General features: G+C 34.4%; 4 protein-coding genes across 5 annotated transcripts; 2 read left to right on the forward strand and 2 right to left on the reverse strand.

Annotated features, from left to right (window-relative positions):
- Positions 1 to 2474: 2474 nt before the first annotated feature.
- LOAG_04643 (Ras family protein) lies at positions 2475 to 4083 on the forward strand (the record flags this gene model as incomplete). Its single annotated transcript, XM_003140180.1, has 5 exons — positions 2475 to 2660; positions 2849 to 2927; positions 3181 to 3362; positions 3705 to 3839; positions 3946 to 4083. 5 exons carry the CDS (start codon positions 2475 to 2477, stop codon positions 4081 to 4083), a joined length of 720 nt encoding a protein of 239 aa, XP_003140228.1.
- Positions 4084 to 4259: 176 nt separating this feature from the next.
- LOAG_04644 (yrdC domain-containing protein) lies at positions 4260 to 5752 on the reverse strand (the record flags this gene model as incomplete). Its single annotated transcript, XM_003140181.1, has 5 exons — positions 4260 to 4335; positions 4434 to 4576; positions 4882 to 5122; positions 5284 to 5470; positions 5701 to 5752. The coding sequence occupies 5 exons, from the start codon at positions 5750 to 5752 to the stop codon at positions 4260 to 4262; spliced, it is 699 nt and encodes a 232-aa protein (XP_003140229.1).
- Positions 5753 to 5987: 235 nt separating this feature from the next.
- LOAG_16717 lies at positions 5988 to 13046 on the reverse strand (the record flags this gene model as incomplete). Of its 2 annotated transcripts, none has more annotated exons than XM_020449367.1 (11): positions 5988 to 6483; positions 6661 to 6767; positions 6876 to 6956; positions 7269 to 7535; positions 7667 to 7810; positions 8146 to 8214; positions 8423 to 8634; positions 10585 to 10727; positions 12205 to 12336; positions 12409 to 12474; positions 12873 to 13046. In XM_020449367.1, the coding sequence occupies 11 exons, from the start codon at positions 13044 to 13046 to the stop codon at positions 6391 to 6393; spliced, it is 1488 nt and encodes a 495-aa protein (XP_020307138.1). In that variant the 3' UTR covers positions 5988 to 6390. The 2 variants fall into 2 exon arrangements, with proteins under 2 accessions (XP_020307138.1, XP_020307139.1); XM_020449366.1 differs by having other exon boundaries at positions 6876 to 7049.
- Positions 13047 to 13183: 137 nt separating this feature from the next.
- LOAG_04649 (hypothetical protein) lies at positions 13184 to 14859 on the forward strand. Its single transcript, XM_003140186.2, has 3 exons — positions 13184 to 13539; positions 13835 to 14021; positions 14492 to 14859. Exons 1-3 carry the CDS (start codon positions 13459 to 13461, stop codon positions 14707 to 14709), a joined length of 486 nt encoding a protein of 161 aa, XP_003140234.1. The 5' UTR covers positions 13184 to 13458; the 3' UTR covers positions 14710 to 14859.
- Positions 14860 to 15315: the final 456 nt, after the last annotated feature.

Below are 15315 nucleotides of genomic sequence, written 5' to 3' on the forward strand. Positions count from 1 at the left end.
ATTAATTAAAATTAAAATTAAGGGGTAGTAAAAATTACATCATCTGAATTCAGGTGTCAAAATTTAATTAATTTTTTTTATTGGTGTTTTATCATCAAATGAAATTGAATGAATAGTTTGTGATAAATTCTAATTATTGATGTGACAATACAGCTAATAGCTCTCACCTTCTAGGATACTGTTAATTATTCTCACCTCATCTTTTAAGAACTGCTAATTATTGTCACATACCTGGATATTAATGATTGTTTTCATTTCCTAGGATATTGCTAATTACTCTTACCTTCTAGAAAGTATTTGCGGAAGAATTGTTGTAACTTCAAATAAATCGTTGAATTTGCTGCGGCATTCTTCATGCTTGTTGTATTAGTCATTTCAAAATGTCTGAGGTATTTTGAATGGTAAATAAAATGAAGGCAGGACTTGTTTTAAAAATGCTGAATGGAATGGGAGAGAGATGTATGTCAATGTGATATTAAATTCCTTTTTTTTTTTAAATTTATTTTACGAATTTATAAAATACTCTGTAATTATTTCTAGAATTTAAAAATCAAACAAATGATCAAGTTAATTCAAATTAAATCAATACACCATCGATTGATATGGTATCATTTATCAATCCTGAAAAAAGTTTCAATACCATGCTTAACTTATTCAAAATTAATTCCCTACATCGTATACAATATTTCATTTAATGTGCAAAACTTTTTTAATCTAAAAAAATCCGTGTATTTTAAAGTCAAAAATTACAATATTAATTTCATGTTTAGTTCCATGCCTAAACTTTAATTATTTATGCAATGATTCAAGTTATTTGGAAGAGTAGTTACTTAGTGTTGATGTGACGAAATAATTTCACATGAAGTAATCCTTATAGATATCAATTGTCAAACTATTAATTCAACATACTCCTTTGCACTGATGAATTTCTGAAATTTCATTTAATGAATTTCTCTTAAAATCCTTTTTATTAAATAAGTAATAATTTTTTAAATTTAAGATTTAATTAATTATAATTAACAATATTTTTAGCTAAATAGTGCAATGATATATTAAAGGATGATTAAATATCACCATGGATTTCAAAGTTTTTACCTTGAGAAGTATTTCTATAAAATGAGAGAAATTTTTATTGTTAGAGAAAAACATTACCAAACAAATGCATTATTTTTTTTTGTTTCAAAATTTGAAGCTTAACAATTGTTATCACTGAATGAGTGCGGGAATAATTGTGACAAAGTGATATGATAACATTCATAATTGTAAAAATGTAAACAATCTCTTTTGAAACAATAATTTAGAAGGCAACTTAAATGTTATTCTATTCTGACGAAAGTTCTTTTTTAAAATTCAAATATTTTTGTTAGTTTGAAACTTTCTCAGATTTAAAAGGCACAAAATTATTTTTCCAAATTGCGTATTCCTAATTGTAGCAGAACTAGAATAGAATTTGTTTTTAATCAAATGTCTCATCCGTTCGATTTTGTCTTACATATTGATGTGAAAGGCCAAAAATTGATTTTTGGAGGTTCAATTTGAAATTGTTCAAATCTCAATTTCGAATTGTTCCTTAATTGAATATTTGCTTATTTGCTTACTCTCTGCTTTGATTTACTCAAATAATGGGACATTCAGTGAAATTAAACGATTTCTTAAACGATCAGTTGAGTACAACTTCAGCCACAAACTTTAGGCTCATAATTTAAAACCTATCTATTGCTTTATTCGTACTGTAAGCCATACTGTTGTACAATTATTCCTGCACATAAAAAGAATTAATTAAATAATAAACCAATAGTTGGAATTTTTCTTTGATAATCACCTCTTGTCGATTTCATTCAGAATATTACGCTACTCTATCGAAATATGTATCATCGAGAAACAAGCTTGTGTCCATTTTCTATAAACTGCAGCATTAACGATATACTTCGTTATCATTTAATCAAGAAGTAGTGGTAGTTGAAGCAGTTGAGGAGTCGCATACCTTTTTATCGTTATCATAGGTGATCTTATCAGTCCTCCTTTCAGTCATCTAAATACACCATTCACCATTATTTGATTTGTTTACGAAAAGCAAGCCATTTTCGAATTAAAATTGCTACGACATCGATTTAATTTATGAATTCATCTCAGGTAAGCAATAATATGGCACTTGTTTGATTAGAATTTAAGATAGTTCGAAAACTTGAGCAAGAATTTCTATTCTTGAATAAAACATAATTTAGTGAAATGAATTTTCTAATATAAAATTTGATTTTGCCCAAAAGCATTCCCTCTTGAAATTCAATTTGTGATGCAAATATACTCCTCGAACCCCTCACAAACATTAAAAAAAACACTAAATTAAATTTCAGTAAAGTAAGGGCAAACTTGGCATCTTTTCCGGGAACTTTCCTCACTTCCTATCTTCAAATAATACACATAAGTTAAAAATAGTGTCAAGAGAACTGTTAAGGTATAAAAGAGAAGGGAAAATGCCGACTCGAAAGAAGAGAAAAAAATCCAGTTTTCAGCCGTCAACATCATTAAACGGATATGCGACACCTTCTAAGGATCAATTTTTGTTTAAAATTTTAATTATTGGCGATGTTGGCACCGGCAAGTCATCAATCGTGCAGCGCTATGCACATAATTTATTTACACAGCATTACAAGGCTACGGTTTGTTTAAGTTTATAGGGTTTGCCATATATCTACATAAACTTTGAACCTTCCAATGTAGTCCTTGTTTTTGATCGGTAGTTGCAATAATCTTTCGGAAACTTGCCTTGAAGGATCTTAAGAAAATATCTCTGGAGAAATTCACATAATAAATAATACAGTTCACATAATGAGGTTCAAAATTTTAGGTTGGTGTTGATTTTGCAACAAGAACATTGCTCTTGAGTGATGGTACAACACTACGACTGCAGCTATGGGACATTTCAGGTAAATGTTTGGTGAAATACTTCAATATATCAAACAGAGTTTCATCTGCGAAACCCTTTTTTTTTTCCTTGCATCTTAACATATTTAAACTACAAAATAATTTTCTTTTTTTAAAATTTTTTTAAGTTTTCAAAAAAATTTTTTAGGAAAGACATTTAACAAAATTTGCGTATCGGACCTAATATAAAAATTTTATTACGAAAAGTCCCTCCTAAATAATGTTCAAGCGTAACAATATTATGCTTTTATTTAGGTCAAGATCGATTTAGTAATATGACACGAGTGTACTATAAGGATGCTCATGGCGCTATTGTAGTATTTGATTGTACCCGTCAAAATACCTATGATGGAGCGTTGCGCTGGAAAACCGATCTGGATAGCAAAATTACTCTTGCCACTGAAAAACCATTACCTTCTATACTTGTTGCTAATAAGGTACCCTATTCTTCATCTTAAATAACGATCAGTTAAAGAAGGAACTTTATTGGATCAATTATGGAGTGATGGCCATAGTAACAACGAGGATTTCCAAGCCTTATAGTTTCTGGATCAAGTTTCAACAAAAACTTGATTCTTTAAAAATTTTTACCCAACAATAGATAAATATAACAATAAGTTGATTTTATAACTGCTTTATTGGTAGGTTACTTTTCGGAAAAAAAAATTTTAACACGGAACGTATTTAAACAGTAAATGTTGGGTTTTATGAAGTTAGCCTATTCTTTGCAAATACATGTTACTGTTATTGAATAACAATTAAAACTTCCTCCCTTTCAGGCTGATCTAGACAACAAAATAACAGATGAAAAGCTGGAGGAATATCGTGAAAAAGGAGGCTTCCTGAATGTTTTGAAAACATCGGCGAAAGCAAACTATGGCATTGAAGATTCATTTGACCTACTAGTAGAACAGGTATGGTATTTCCCAATCAAAGTTAGATTTCTTTTTAAAATTTCTTATGAAATGTATAATATTCAGAGTACTAAACCTGAATGAGAATTTTCTGAATTATTTACAGATCCTTGAAATAAAGAAGAATGGCCAGTACGTAGCGCCATATTCTCAGAATGATCAGACAATCAAAAAGCTACACCATACACCGGAACGAAGAAGAAGAAGAAGATTTGGCCTGAAGTGGCGATCATGCTGCAATTGACCTATTGCTGCATGAATTTCATGCCAGTGATCTTAACTCCACTGTGGAAGAAGAGCAATCCAAAAAAAGCTTGCCACTTGTTATGCATTCTCGAAGTAATAAAGAAAACGTATACAATATAAAAGTTCGAGAACGTTCAAGAGAAGTTTTGCGAGATTTTAGCCTATGTAACCATTTTAATTCACATAATCACCATCTGATAAACCAATCAGTCCGCAATCTCGTAATTTTTCCTCCGTCGCCGTTCTCGCGCTGAAAATTCGTTTATAATTTTTGCATCTGGTAAAGAAAATCAATAACATAGATATTCCAGATAACTAATTTATAACATCAATTTACTGAAAATATACCATCCATCTCGGATTATGCTGTAAGTACCAGGAATACTCAGATTTACCACTGTACTACCTTCGTGATTCACCTTACCATCTGGACGCAATATTACGCCACCATCTATTATCAAATCCAATTCTGACCACAAATCCTTGAAATCCTATAAATTGAGATTTCTGCGAGATGAACGAAAAATATGCTACCGCGGCAGTCCTTGACTAATTCAGAACTTCCAAAAAAAATCCCTAAATGTTGGAAATTTTGATATTGAACTTCATAGCCTGTACTAAATCAAAATCCTTTAAAAGAATAAGCGTTTAAAATTAATTCAGCAATACAATAAATTGATAGAAGAAACATAAAAAGAAAGGTAATGGTATAATTAGACATTGTATACCTAAAATAGCATCCGAAAAGAATTTCAATTAATGAAGTAAATTTTGCTACAACGTGTCCCACACTTACTTCAATGCATATTGGATTATTTTGATTATTGGAAATATTAGCACTCGTTTGTGCAAGCGGAACATCATCTAAGCGTGTCATCAATGAACGAACAAAATCGTGATCAGGAATTCGAATACCAACAGTTCCATGTTCCGGATTGAAAATGCGTGGAAGAAAAGTAGAACGTTCAAAGATTAATGTCACTGGTCCGGGTAAAAGTGTCCTTAGTTGGCTATTGTCGATCGTCTGACGACACCACCTAGTAATATCAAATTAACATTTATTTTGATTGTTACATTTACTTACTATTCATAGCCTTTTCTCAGTGGTATACTTTAATAAAAAGATATCACTTCTGTATATATTACTTACCATTAACATTTATTATGAGTCATGGGAAGACTAAATAAACTCACAAACCTTTGAACATCTCGAACGTTGCTAACAAACAGACCAAGAGGTTTTAAATGATTGCGACGCTTCAACTTGTAAAGTTTATCAGAATTTGACAAGGTTGTAACCACGCCATATAACGTATCCGTCGGCAACGCAACTATACCACCTGATTCAAATATTTGCAAACAACGGCAAATTGTCGCACTGCAGGCTATAAACTAATACGTTTGCATTCATTAGCAACTCACTGAAGTAATCTGTTTTAATTGTTGGATTACCTCTCAATGACACAAAGTATTGCTTTTTGCTAGGGTTACAATCCATCAAACTTCCGCTGCGGAACCGTTGCAATCATGTCTTAGAGGTCTTACTCGTAACATGACGTGCTGTGCACCCACTAATGACGCAGACTTATTAAATTAAATGTGAAAAGAAACTAACTTGATTCAGATAATCTTATTATTTTCTCCATCTCATTTGTTAACGCAGTCATTGTTGGCACTATAACATCAATCCGACGAACTGGTTTGCCTCATCTTCTTAATAGATGCAACAGTAAAAATTGATTTAATTTGCAATCACTTCAAGCCTATATATTTAAATATCCATGTATTCGCGCTTTCTTCAACATTGTAATCGTATAGAGTAAGAAGTAAAACTTCGAATAACCTGTTTACATCAATAAATAAGTTTCTATATATTGTAACATCACAACAAGGATGAATTTTCGGGCAAATATCATTTTATACAAAACCAAATTTCCTCAAAGACTTGAAACTAGGATGAAAGCTCTCACTGCAAGAACTAATCACATATAATACTGCACAAAAAAAAGTATGAATTTATTAAAACAAAAAGAAGGAATGATGCAAAATATTATATAAGAGCAGAAACATACATAAAAGAAGCTGAAAAGTAGCACATGATGAAGCATATAGCAAAGAAGACGCCGATAAGTCTTTGATTGATTCTCTAGCAGCCTTAAAAACAATAACGAGAACTGGTAAAATATAATTTTCGCTGCTTACACACTAGCAAAAATAATTTAAAATAAACGGTACAAATCTGATTCTAATTGAAAAATGAGATGACGTCATAGGCTAGACATATTGAGAATAGTCGCCAACATTTTTATCGCCGATGTTTTTTCGTGGCATGTATAAGAGGCGACGAATACCGCAAACTTCTTTCACCTCTACTTTCTCTGTGATGATTACGAATTGTCTGAAATCCCCATCAGATTAGAAATACTGAAACACGTTCTCGTCCTTAAAACTGTAATAGCACGGGATTTCAAATAGTTTTCTAACAATTGAGGCTTGAAAGGAGCACCTATTATAAGCTTTAGTCAATTCGACTCTCAATTTTATTAATAGGCAATGTAGTAATTAAATAACAAACTTCATGTGGAAAATAGTTCCTTCGAGATCCTTTTTGTAGATGATTTACTCTGACATCAATAAAACCTCGAGATTTCATATGCACTCTTCGTTTTCCAAAGCCCGTGTCTGGAAGGGAAAAGATTTTTCAGTAAATGAAATATGTTCCAGTAAAAGGATACGATAACTTGTAGCCTCCGGAAAAGTATGTTTTACGGGAAATATTTCAGTACCAACCGTAATCTTTTCCTAGGCTACGGCTTCTAGACCGGGATGTTCGACGACGATCATGATAAAGTGATCTTCGCTTTTCCAACCCTAAAATAATCGGATCATGTGCCCTGGCATTCCTCTTTTCGAACTTAGCCTTTTCCGTACATAGGGTTGGATAATCACATCGTGAACCATAACCTGCTGTGGAGAAAAAGGAGTAATCACTTACTAGTAAATTTTTTGAAAAAAGTTCCTTAATGTAGTATATTTGATGAAAATCAGCCTGCAGCACAATAAATAATAAGTATAAGATAATAGAATTCACAAATAGAAATATGAATTATAAAACCTGTGATATGAATTAATTAAGATTTAAATAGGATGATTAAATGGAAATTATTTAGTGTTAAAACATACGAAAATTGGAATTTTTGGGCATATCACGGGAACTCATGGGTATTTCACCAGAATCGGAATGCACTGCTGAGGAATCGTCACACCAGTTCTGCGTCGGAAGTGCTAATGGCACACCGACAGGTAAGGAATTTTGCATAACCGGCAATTCTCGTTCATATACTGCAGTATCATTCCGTAATGTAGACTGGATGTTCTGTTGAGAAAAACTGCGTGATGGGATGCAATCAGAAACTCGACGATCAGTAAAGAAATTCGGTGGTCTATCTTCTGGAAAACTACGTCCTGTGATATAAATAGCCTGGTGCATCGTATTAGAAACATTTTTCCTTAAATTCTATTTTGATAAAAACCTAGCCATTTTAAACAAATCAGTGCAATTTTGAATCACGAAAAATGACCAGTTAGATTTTCCATAAATCTACCAGCGGCCGGCACATCCGGTTTCATCGTGATTGTAACCAGCAATTCCTGAAGAAGTTCACGAGCACGCAAAACTTGTGCGGGGCTTAAACTGTTATCGTTGGCGATCCACGTCTGTGCATCTAAATTTCGAATTTTGATAGATCCATGAAGAGCATAACAGTATACGAAAAGTTTGCAGAAATTTACCCGAAAATCTTATGAAAAAAACAGTAGTAGAAACAAAAAATGAAATGCTGCAGTTATTTTTGGTACTTAAAAAAAAAAAACCAAGTATTTCTTAGTTGACCAAGATAAAGTGGGAGAACAAAACGAGATTTTGGTCTTAAAATATTGCAGAGAAAAAATAATGAGCTAAATGCTGCTTCGAAATTACAGTGCTTCTCGATGTCAGTCAACTTTTAAGCCATTAGACCAGTCATTCCAAAAAAAAAATTGACAGAAATAAAAAACAGACTCTGTATGCTATCGGCGTTCAATATTGACTGTCCACCCAGCAAATCCTCTATACGCCAATTTGCCAAGCCTAAACTAGAAAACTAGTCACTGTTTACTTATCATCCGGCTGGGAGCACTTATGCCGAAACACGTCAAATATAGTTGTTGAACTTTTTTGAAAAGAAAAAGCAATACAAGTTCTAAACTCTCAAAAATTTTACATGGGTGAGAATCTCGAAAAGAAACTGTAGCAAAATGAATAGAAATCTAAAAAAAACAGTTGGAGAAAAAATCACTGTTGCTAATTTTCCCAGCAGTTTCTTCTGCAGCGAGCTGAGACTCGATCTGCATATGATAGTTCTGCAGCCGTGCACCGCCACATTCTGATGGTTGTATTTGGTTGACATTACGATTAACGTCATCATGCAAACGGATTCCTTCATTCCTAACTCTTTCCAGAGCAATGGGTCGATCTCGTACCCGATAGTGTTTTGTTAATTCATGTTCCCTTAAAATGATCTGCTACAGGGAAGTGTTTCAGCCGAAGCAAAAGAAAAAAAAACACATTAACAACGGTTTCCACATTAAAACTCAACCGCGATAACTGTCAGTAATTCTTCCAGTTCCATGCCTTTTTTATGACAATAATCCCGTCGCACAGTTTCGTTCTCACAGAAGTTATTGCTCAGTTCTGTCGAGATATGTTCTCCTTATCTTTGTCTATTGGTTCGAACTCATTGTAGGAATGTTCCTCATACACATTTCGATTGAAATTCCATTCCACAACATTAAGCTGTTGTACAAGCTTCACCTTAATCATTCACTGTCCAATTTTCGGAATCCATCCTGCTTATCATAACTTGAACTGCTCAAATACAAACAATTCAGCGCTCATAGAATCCAAAATGTCATATTCACTACCGAACCGACCACATCATTTTACTGCTTCTACAAAACAAAGTTAACATTTTCCAAAGTCAGCATCTAATAGGAGCCATTAAGTTTTCCATTCCCAACACGACATTTCTTGTGTTCAATAAAATAAATATTAAAGCGACCACTTGGTTGATGCCGGATCAAATGCATAACAAGATTTCTCGAAATCACTATAATTAGTACGGTTCGGTGCATTCCAATAATAAAAATTCAAGAAATCAACTTGCTGCGATGTCCCATCTGATTTTTCACCTGATTAGCATTCTCAGGACTTATCCATCCACAAGAAAACCCCAGACACCCTTAATGTATTTCATTCTAATTAGAGTCTTACATCCTAATGAATATCTCTCGAATAAAATTTCCAATAAGTCTCGTACAACCATAACAAACATCTACACCAATGTCGAATTTCTGCCTTTTATTCAAACTGAAGCTGGTCTAGGAAACTTTCGACCACTGTGCATTATAACACAGAATCAGGTAGAATCAACTACTAGCCCGAGACTTTTTCAAGAAAAAGATGCGAAATAAGTTTTGAGATTGGAGTAGCAGTAAATGAATGTGAAACAGGTAACAAAGAACCAGTAAAGAATGTCTGAATACAATCTATTTAATGACCACCATGAAAACCGGCTCCATTTCCTTACCAATATTCGACAAAAATAATTCCAATCTTTTTTTTTTCAGTTTAAATGCCAACGTTCAGATTAGTATCAGCATTAGCATCCAAAAAATCCAAAATCTTCACAACTTCATTCAGAATCCACTCGTATCTAGTAAAATCAAATTTTCGAAAAAAGCCTGTTGATGACAGAATATGCCACCTGTTCACCAAAGCCGCCACATGAACAATGAAATGCCACATGGAATGTAGATGTAAACCCATACTGCAATTTCATTCTTCGTTCAGCAAAATGCCTTAGGATATAACACACCACATCGTTGATGTGAGCAACACAGCTCTCCAAAATAGAAGCTGTGATTATCTCTGTTTCAAATTATCGATATGGAAAATTATCAGCAGCAGTAAAAACTGAAGAGAATGGTTCATAATTCAGTTGCTGCACGTTTCTTTGTATTCATAGTCTTCAATCTTGTCGACTTTCAAACAACCACTACAGACTATTGTTCCTCCTTCGGTTTACAGACAACGTACAGCTTTTATTAAACGTTTGTCAACTGTCGTCAAGAGAAGCAACAGTAAGGGAATAAATTTAAAATGTGGTAAGAACATGATCTGCAGCTCCACTTACAAACGCTTTGTGCTAGACAGTACAAGAATAGTTTGAGTGAGCACGACGAATACGATATCTACAGCAACCGTCAACCTAAGCCAGCAGAAGTCTTATCTTAAGCCATCCTAATACTGTCTTGCTTTCAGAACATAGGTACTTATCCACCTAGGTACTCAGTTTGACTTCCAGAAATAAAAATCATGGATGATAACAAAACCCGTCTGACCTCTGATGACATGAATGTAGAAAACAGAAATCAAAATAAAGTTGAATGTACAACATACAAATATTCGCGATTTTCCATCGGTCCAGTTCTAACTGATGTAGATGAAATCCTGGTAGTCGATCTGTTTAGCTCACTGTTGCTATTCAGCCGTTCTCTGTACCGACGTCTTTGACGGTCACTTGGTGAACTGCTTTCATTCATCTTCAATTCTTGTTGAATTTCAATTTTACTTCGGTGAAAAATTTTTTTCTGGAGATTTCTAGGCTTTTTGTTACCGATGTCTCCGCATAGTTATGCATACATATATAACAGATCTGGGATGTTAAAAAACAAAGTGCTGAAACATAGTGCATTATCACACGTGCAAAAAAGCTGCCAAAGCAATCTTATAAAAAATAAATATCATTCAATATGTTAAAACGATGAACAAATACCAAGGCTACAAACGCTATACATCTTCCACACTGCCACAAGCCTCTGGCAAAAAACAAAGACTAATTCTCATATCCAAAAGCGGAATCTACTTATAAACTTCCATTTCCAAGTATGGATATTCCTTTACAATCCACACACAACAACTGCCTTATCTTTGTTCAAAAAATCCCAGCTTCTCTCGTAATGATTTTTCATCAACGATCTCGTATTATGATTTTTCATCAACGACAAGTACTTCAGTATCAACAAACCAACCACACTGCCCAATTCAATGATGCACGAATTTTCAAATTGTATGTCACCGCTTCTGATTCGTCCCTCTCATACATACAGAAAAATTGTATTTAAGTGCATGATGCACTACCTGACTTCATTAACGTATATGCCAAGAAGTGTTGTTTCCATTAAAGATCATATGAAATGACAAAGTGTTGATTCTTGAGATTTTAGTAACGAACGTGACAATGAGACCTATGCACAAGCAGCGGAAAGTCCTGCACTTAACTTGCTGAACCAAACTGCTGAAATATCCAATATGTACGTTCCTCATCCATTAAGAAAATGGTCATTTACACGACTACTGCATTTCATGACAAAATAATAGTCGACACAGTTCAGTTAGTAGTATTGGATGAAAGCGTATCACCCCACTAAGAAAACGTCTATTAGAAGAGACGTCAGCAAGGGATATTACGAGAAATGAAACCAAACAACATTAGTTAGAAGATAAGAGACATCACGAATCCATACGTAATAATTTCAAGGGATTTTCTGTTATACAACGTCGATTCTAACTTCATTGCTCACAAGCATTCTTAAAATGCTCCTCTTAGTTTTGTGGTTCGATCGATAGATGAATGATGGAAAATCGATACAAAATTAAAACGCTGAATATGAAAGACCATTAAATGAAGCCGCTTTAACCGCGCGTTCGCTCTACATAAATTCGAATTGATTTCATAACAAAACTTTCATAATGTAATCAGTTTCAGCTTAAAAACGGCGTGAACTTTTGGAGATCAACGTCTCCGGCCAATCTGCGTTGCTTTTTGCAATGATATTCCTCCTGTTCGAAGATGCATAAAAACAAGCATCATGATAAGTAACACAGAAGTGTCTACAACACTTCCTTCTCAGGAAATAATTTTCCATCCCTAACCTTCCACGAAAAAATTCACTTAATAAAATAAACAGCTATATTTTTAAAGTATTTAAACTATATGTTAAGGATAACTTTATCTACCATAAAATTATCACGTCGTTCGGGACGTTTCTGATAGCAATCAAGTGCAGTTTCTGCCGCATATTGGCTTCTTTCAACAGCAGGACTCAAACTATGATCACGCCAAACAGTTCGTCTTTCCAACTTCGGTACCTGCAATTATCTTAATGATTCAAAATGCACGAAACATTTGGATTTTATCAGGAATCAATAAATTTCACGTACCATACCACGTCTCAACCTTCTGCCACGTTCCATTTGTCGACAATACATGTGACTATCTACCAAAGCCTGAAAAAATCAATATTCCACTCTTTCACTGCTTCTTAGGCCGTCTTCCTTTACAATTATTTCATCTTGTTGCTAATTCGCATCTGATGAAACATTTCTGGGAGTACCATCAATGACAAAGGAAAATCAACATTAACCAACACGAATTCCATCAGTCTCTGTCCTCTCCTCGCCAGTAAGTATATTTCGCTATTCCATGTTAAAATTACAAAGAATATTTTCTCAGCAACGCATTTCTTGATTAATCTTACCAATCTCGTCATTTTTCGCTGACCCCACTATTCAATCTCTAACTAATACTGTTCTCAATATTTTCAATCCTTGATTCTCTTCAAAACCACTGTGTCTCACAACACAACATAGCTTCAAATACAGACAAACGTACACGCACTGAACACCTTCGACATAACAACCCCATAAGTTCTTTTATCATGTGTTCTATTTCTGATTCCGTCACGAACAAGTGTGGCATGAAAATCAGAATCCCAGTCCTTCTTTGATAGTTTTCCAGCTACGTTCCCACCGCGATAGAATGGCACGTGAGGTTTACGCGAACTAACTGTTTCCATCATCTTCGAATCGCGTAATTCCCGAAACAGACAATACCTCTTCCAAACGTTTATTTCTAAAAACCCGAAGTAGGCAGGGGAAAAGGACTGGTATTTCATACCCGGACAGCTTCAGGCCTGATGGTCGGAAGATCGGAAGGAGCGGATAGATCATGGAAGTGTAGGGTTGCGCATGCTTATGCAACAGTTATTTCCAATGCTGGCTTAATTGGATCCTGAACAGATTTTATCATTGATGGAATTCTTAATGACACTGTCGTCATGAGTTGCCGTAGCTATGAATAACTGTATAATTGTGCCTTTTTTTTTTGGTCGTTGAATGCGTCGTAAGTTTCTAGTTCCATTTCATGATACAATTCTTCATTGGATCTTTTTTCCAATTGAATTTCAACTTAAACAATTTAGATCGTGAAGAATGAGAATTGAAAAGTGTTACTTTTGTTCCTCCAATATATACCCTGGCCATGGGATCACATTCGTCAGAAATGATTGCACTGTAAGTTTCAGATTGCTATTGTTAAAAGTTTCGATTTGTTTCTGGAAATCAGAAATGGGTAGAAGAATGTTAAATAAGAAGTGGAATGTAGGACTGGACACACTTTAACTCCGTTTTTAATTTTCGTAATACCTTAGCGACTTTTACTTGTCCGTTCAGCTAAATTGAATTAAGTGACATTTTGATATCGTTTGTTGCGGTCAAATTAAATGACTGGAATCATCCATGACCGATGGCTAAATGCTCAAATAAATTGAACTGTGAGATTACATCTGACCTAACAGGAACTCTTCAGGTGTTTCGGTTTTGTCGTTCAAAATGTCACAAATTGTTCAAGAAGAAGCGTAATCCGAGAAAGACAGGATGGACGAAAGCTTCTCGTATGGCACGAGGGAAGGAACTCAAGAATGATAGCACATTTAATGTTGAAGCACGACGTAATGAACCACTGAAGTATGAGCGTCAGTTGTGGCGTGAAGCAGGTGTGTCTTAGTTAAAATTATAAATATTATAATGGCAGAAGTCGCTCACTGACTGAGACAAGTATTACTCAAGCTGTTTTGTCATGATAAGGTAGTAGTTTATGTTTCTACTTAATGCATTGTATCTTAAAACTAGTAACAGACTTCTTTATCGACTTGTATGATAGTACTCTCGAGGGATTGCTGTCATTCTATCTCTTAATGTTCGAGAATATTTTGAAGTTTACAATGCTAATGCTTTTTTTCTCTTAACCGGACTGATTCCTTTTGTTTTACCATTATTTTACCTTCTGAAAAGATAGCTACTATTTCTGAACCAAGCCTACCACTGTCAAATTTATTTACTTTTATCTTAGCGTTGTGGAGAGACACATGTCGTTATTCTTCATTAAGATCCAACGATTTGTTTTCTCTCTCGCTCTATAGTTTATTGATGCTTTTTATGCAAGTATAACTTTTGTGTTTTGCAGTTGATGCCGCTAAAGAAATAATAGCGTTGCGTGAAAAACGTTATGGTGAGCATATCAGAAAAACCTTGCAACCCGGTAAAGCTGTCAAACGTATTGGTGATCTGCAGAAAGCTCGAAAGAAGGTGTATCTGATACGTGCTCCCTTGCAATCGAAAAAGCAGGCCAGTAGCACTGGAGAAGTTGAGCAGAAAATGGAAGAAGAGATGGAAACAAACTGATAAATTTTTGATATTGTGTTGTGGGTTGTAGTTTTGTACATTATTTTTTATAATGCTTGTTTTAAGATAAAATCATTCTTCATGTAAATAATTTCTTAACTTGGCTCCGAAAATTACATATTGCAGCATTTGAAGTAAAAACTGAACTGGAAGAGAAACGGTTGTCTACGTCACACTCAATGTCAGTTATATTGGGATAATAATGCCCTAACCGATCGGCACTTAGCGCATTGCACAACGATGCATTCATTCGGTGGCCTTCGAGAGAGTTTTTGTGCAATATGGTGAAATGCTGTACACATACTCTCCGGATTTTTTATCAACGTTTGAGTGCATTGGGTAAGAGGTGTATGTATGTTTGTATGTATGTATGTATATATGTATGTATGTATGTGTGCGTGTGCACGTCATTGGGGATGGGTAGTGGACAGGTACAGTTAATTTTGGTTCGTGTTCAGTTTAGTTCAGCAGCGGGAGAGCTGTCATTTCGAAAAATCGCCTTAGTTGATGTTATTGGTTGGCAGTAGCGAAAGGTAAAGTGGAGAAGAAGGCGGATACTCCGTGGTCGTATATATATATATATATATATATATATATATATATATT

This window comes from Loa loa, assembly GCF_000183805.2.
Source record: "Loa loa unplaced genomic scaffold supercont3.14, whole genome shotgun sequence".
Taxonomy (NCBI): domain Eukaryota; kingdom Metazoa; phylum Nematoda; class Chromadorea; order Rhabditida; family Onchocercidae; genus Loa; species Loa loa.

Coding starts and splice junctions, on each gene's coding strand:
- LOAG_04649 (XM_003140186.2), top strand. CDS start 13,459: ATGAGAATTGAAAAGTGTTACTTTTGTTCCTCCAATATATACCCTGGC. Junction 13,540..13,834: donor TCGTCAGAAATGATTGCACT/GTAAGTTTCAGA, acceptor GGAACTCTTCAG/GTGTTTCGGTTTTGTCGTTC. Junction 14,022..14,491: donor TCAGTTGTGGCGTGAAGCAG/GTGTGTCTTAGT, acceptor TGTGTTTTGCAG/TTGATGCCGCTAAAGAAATA.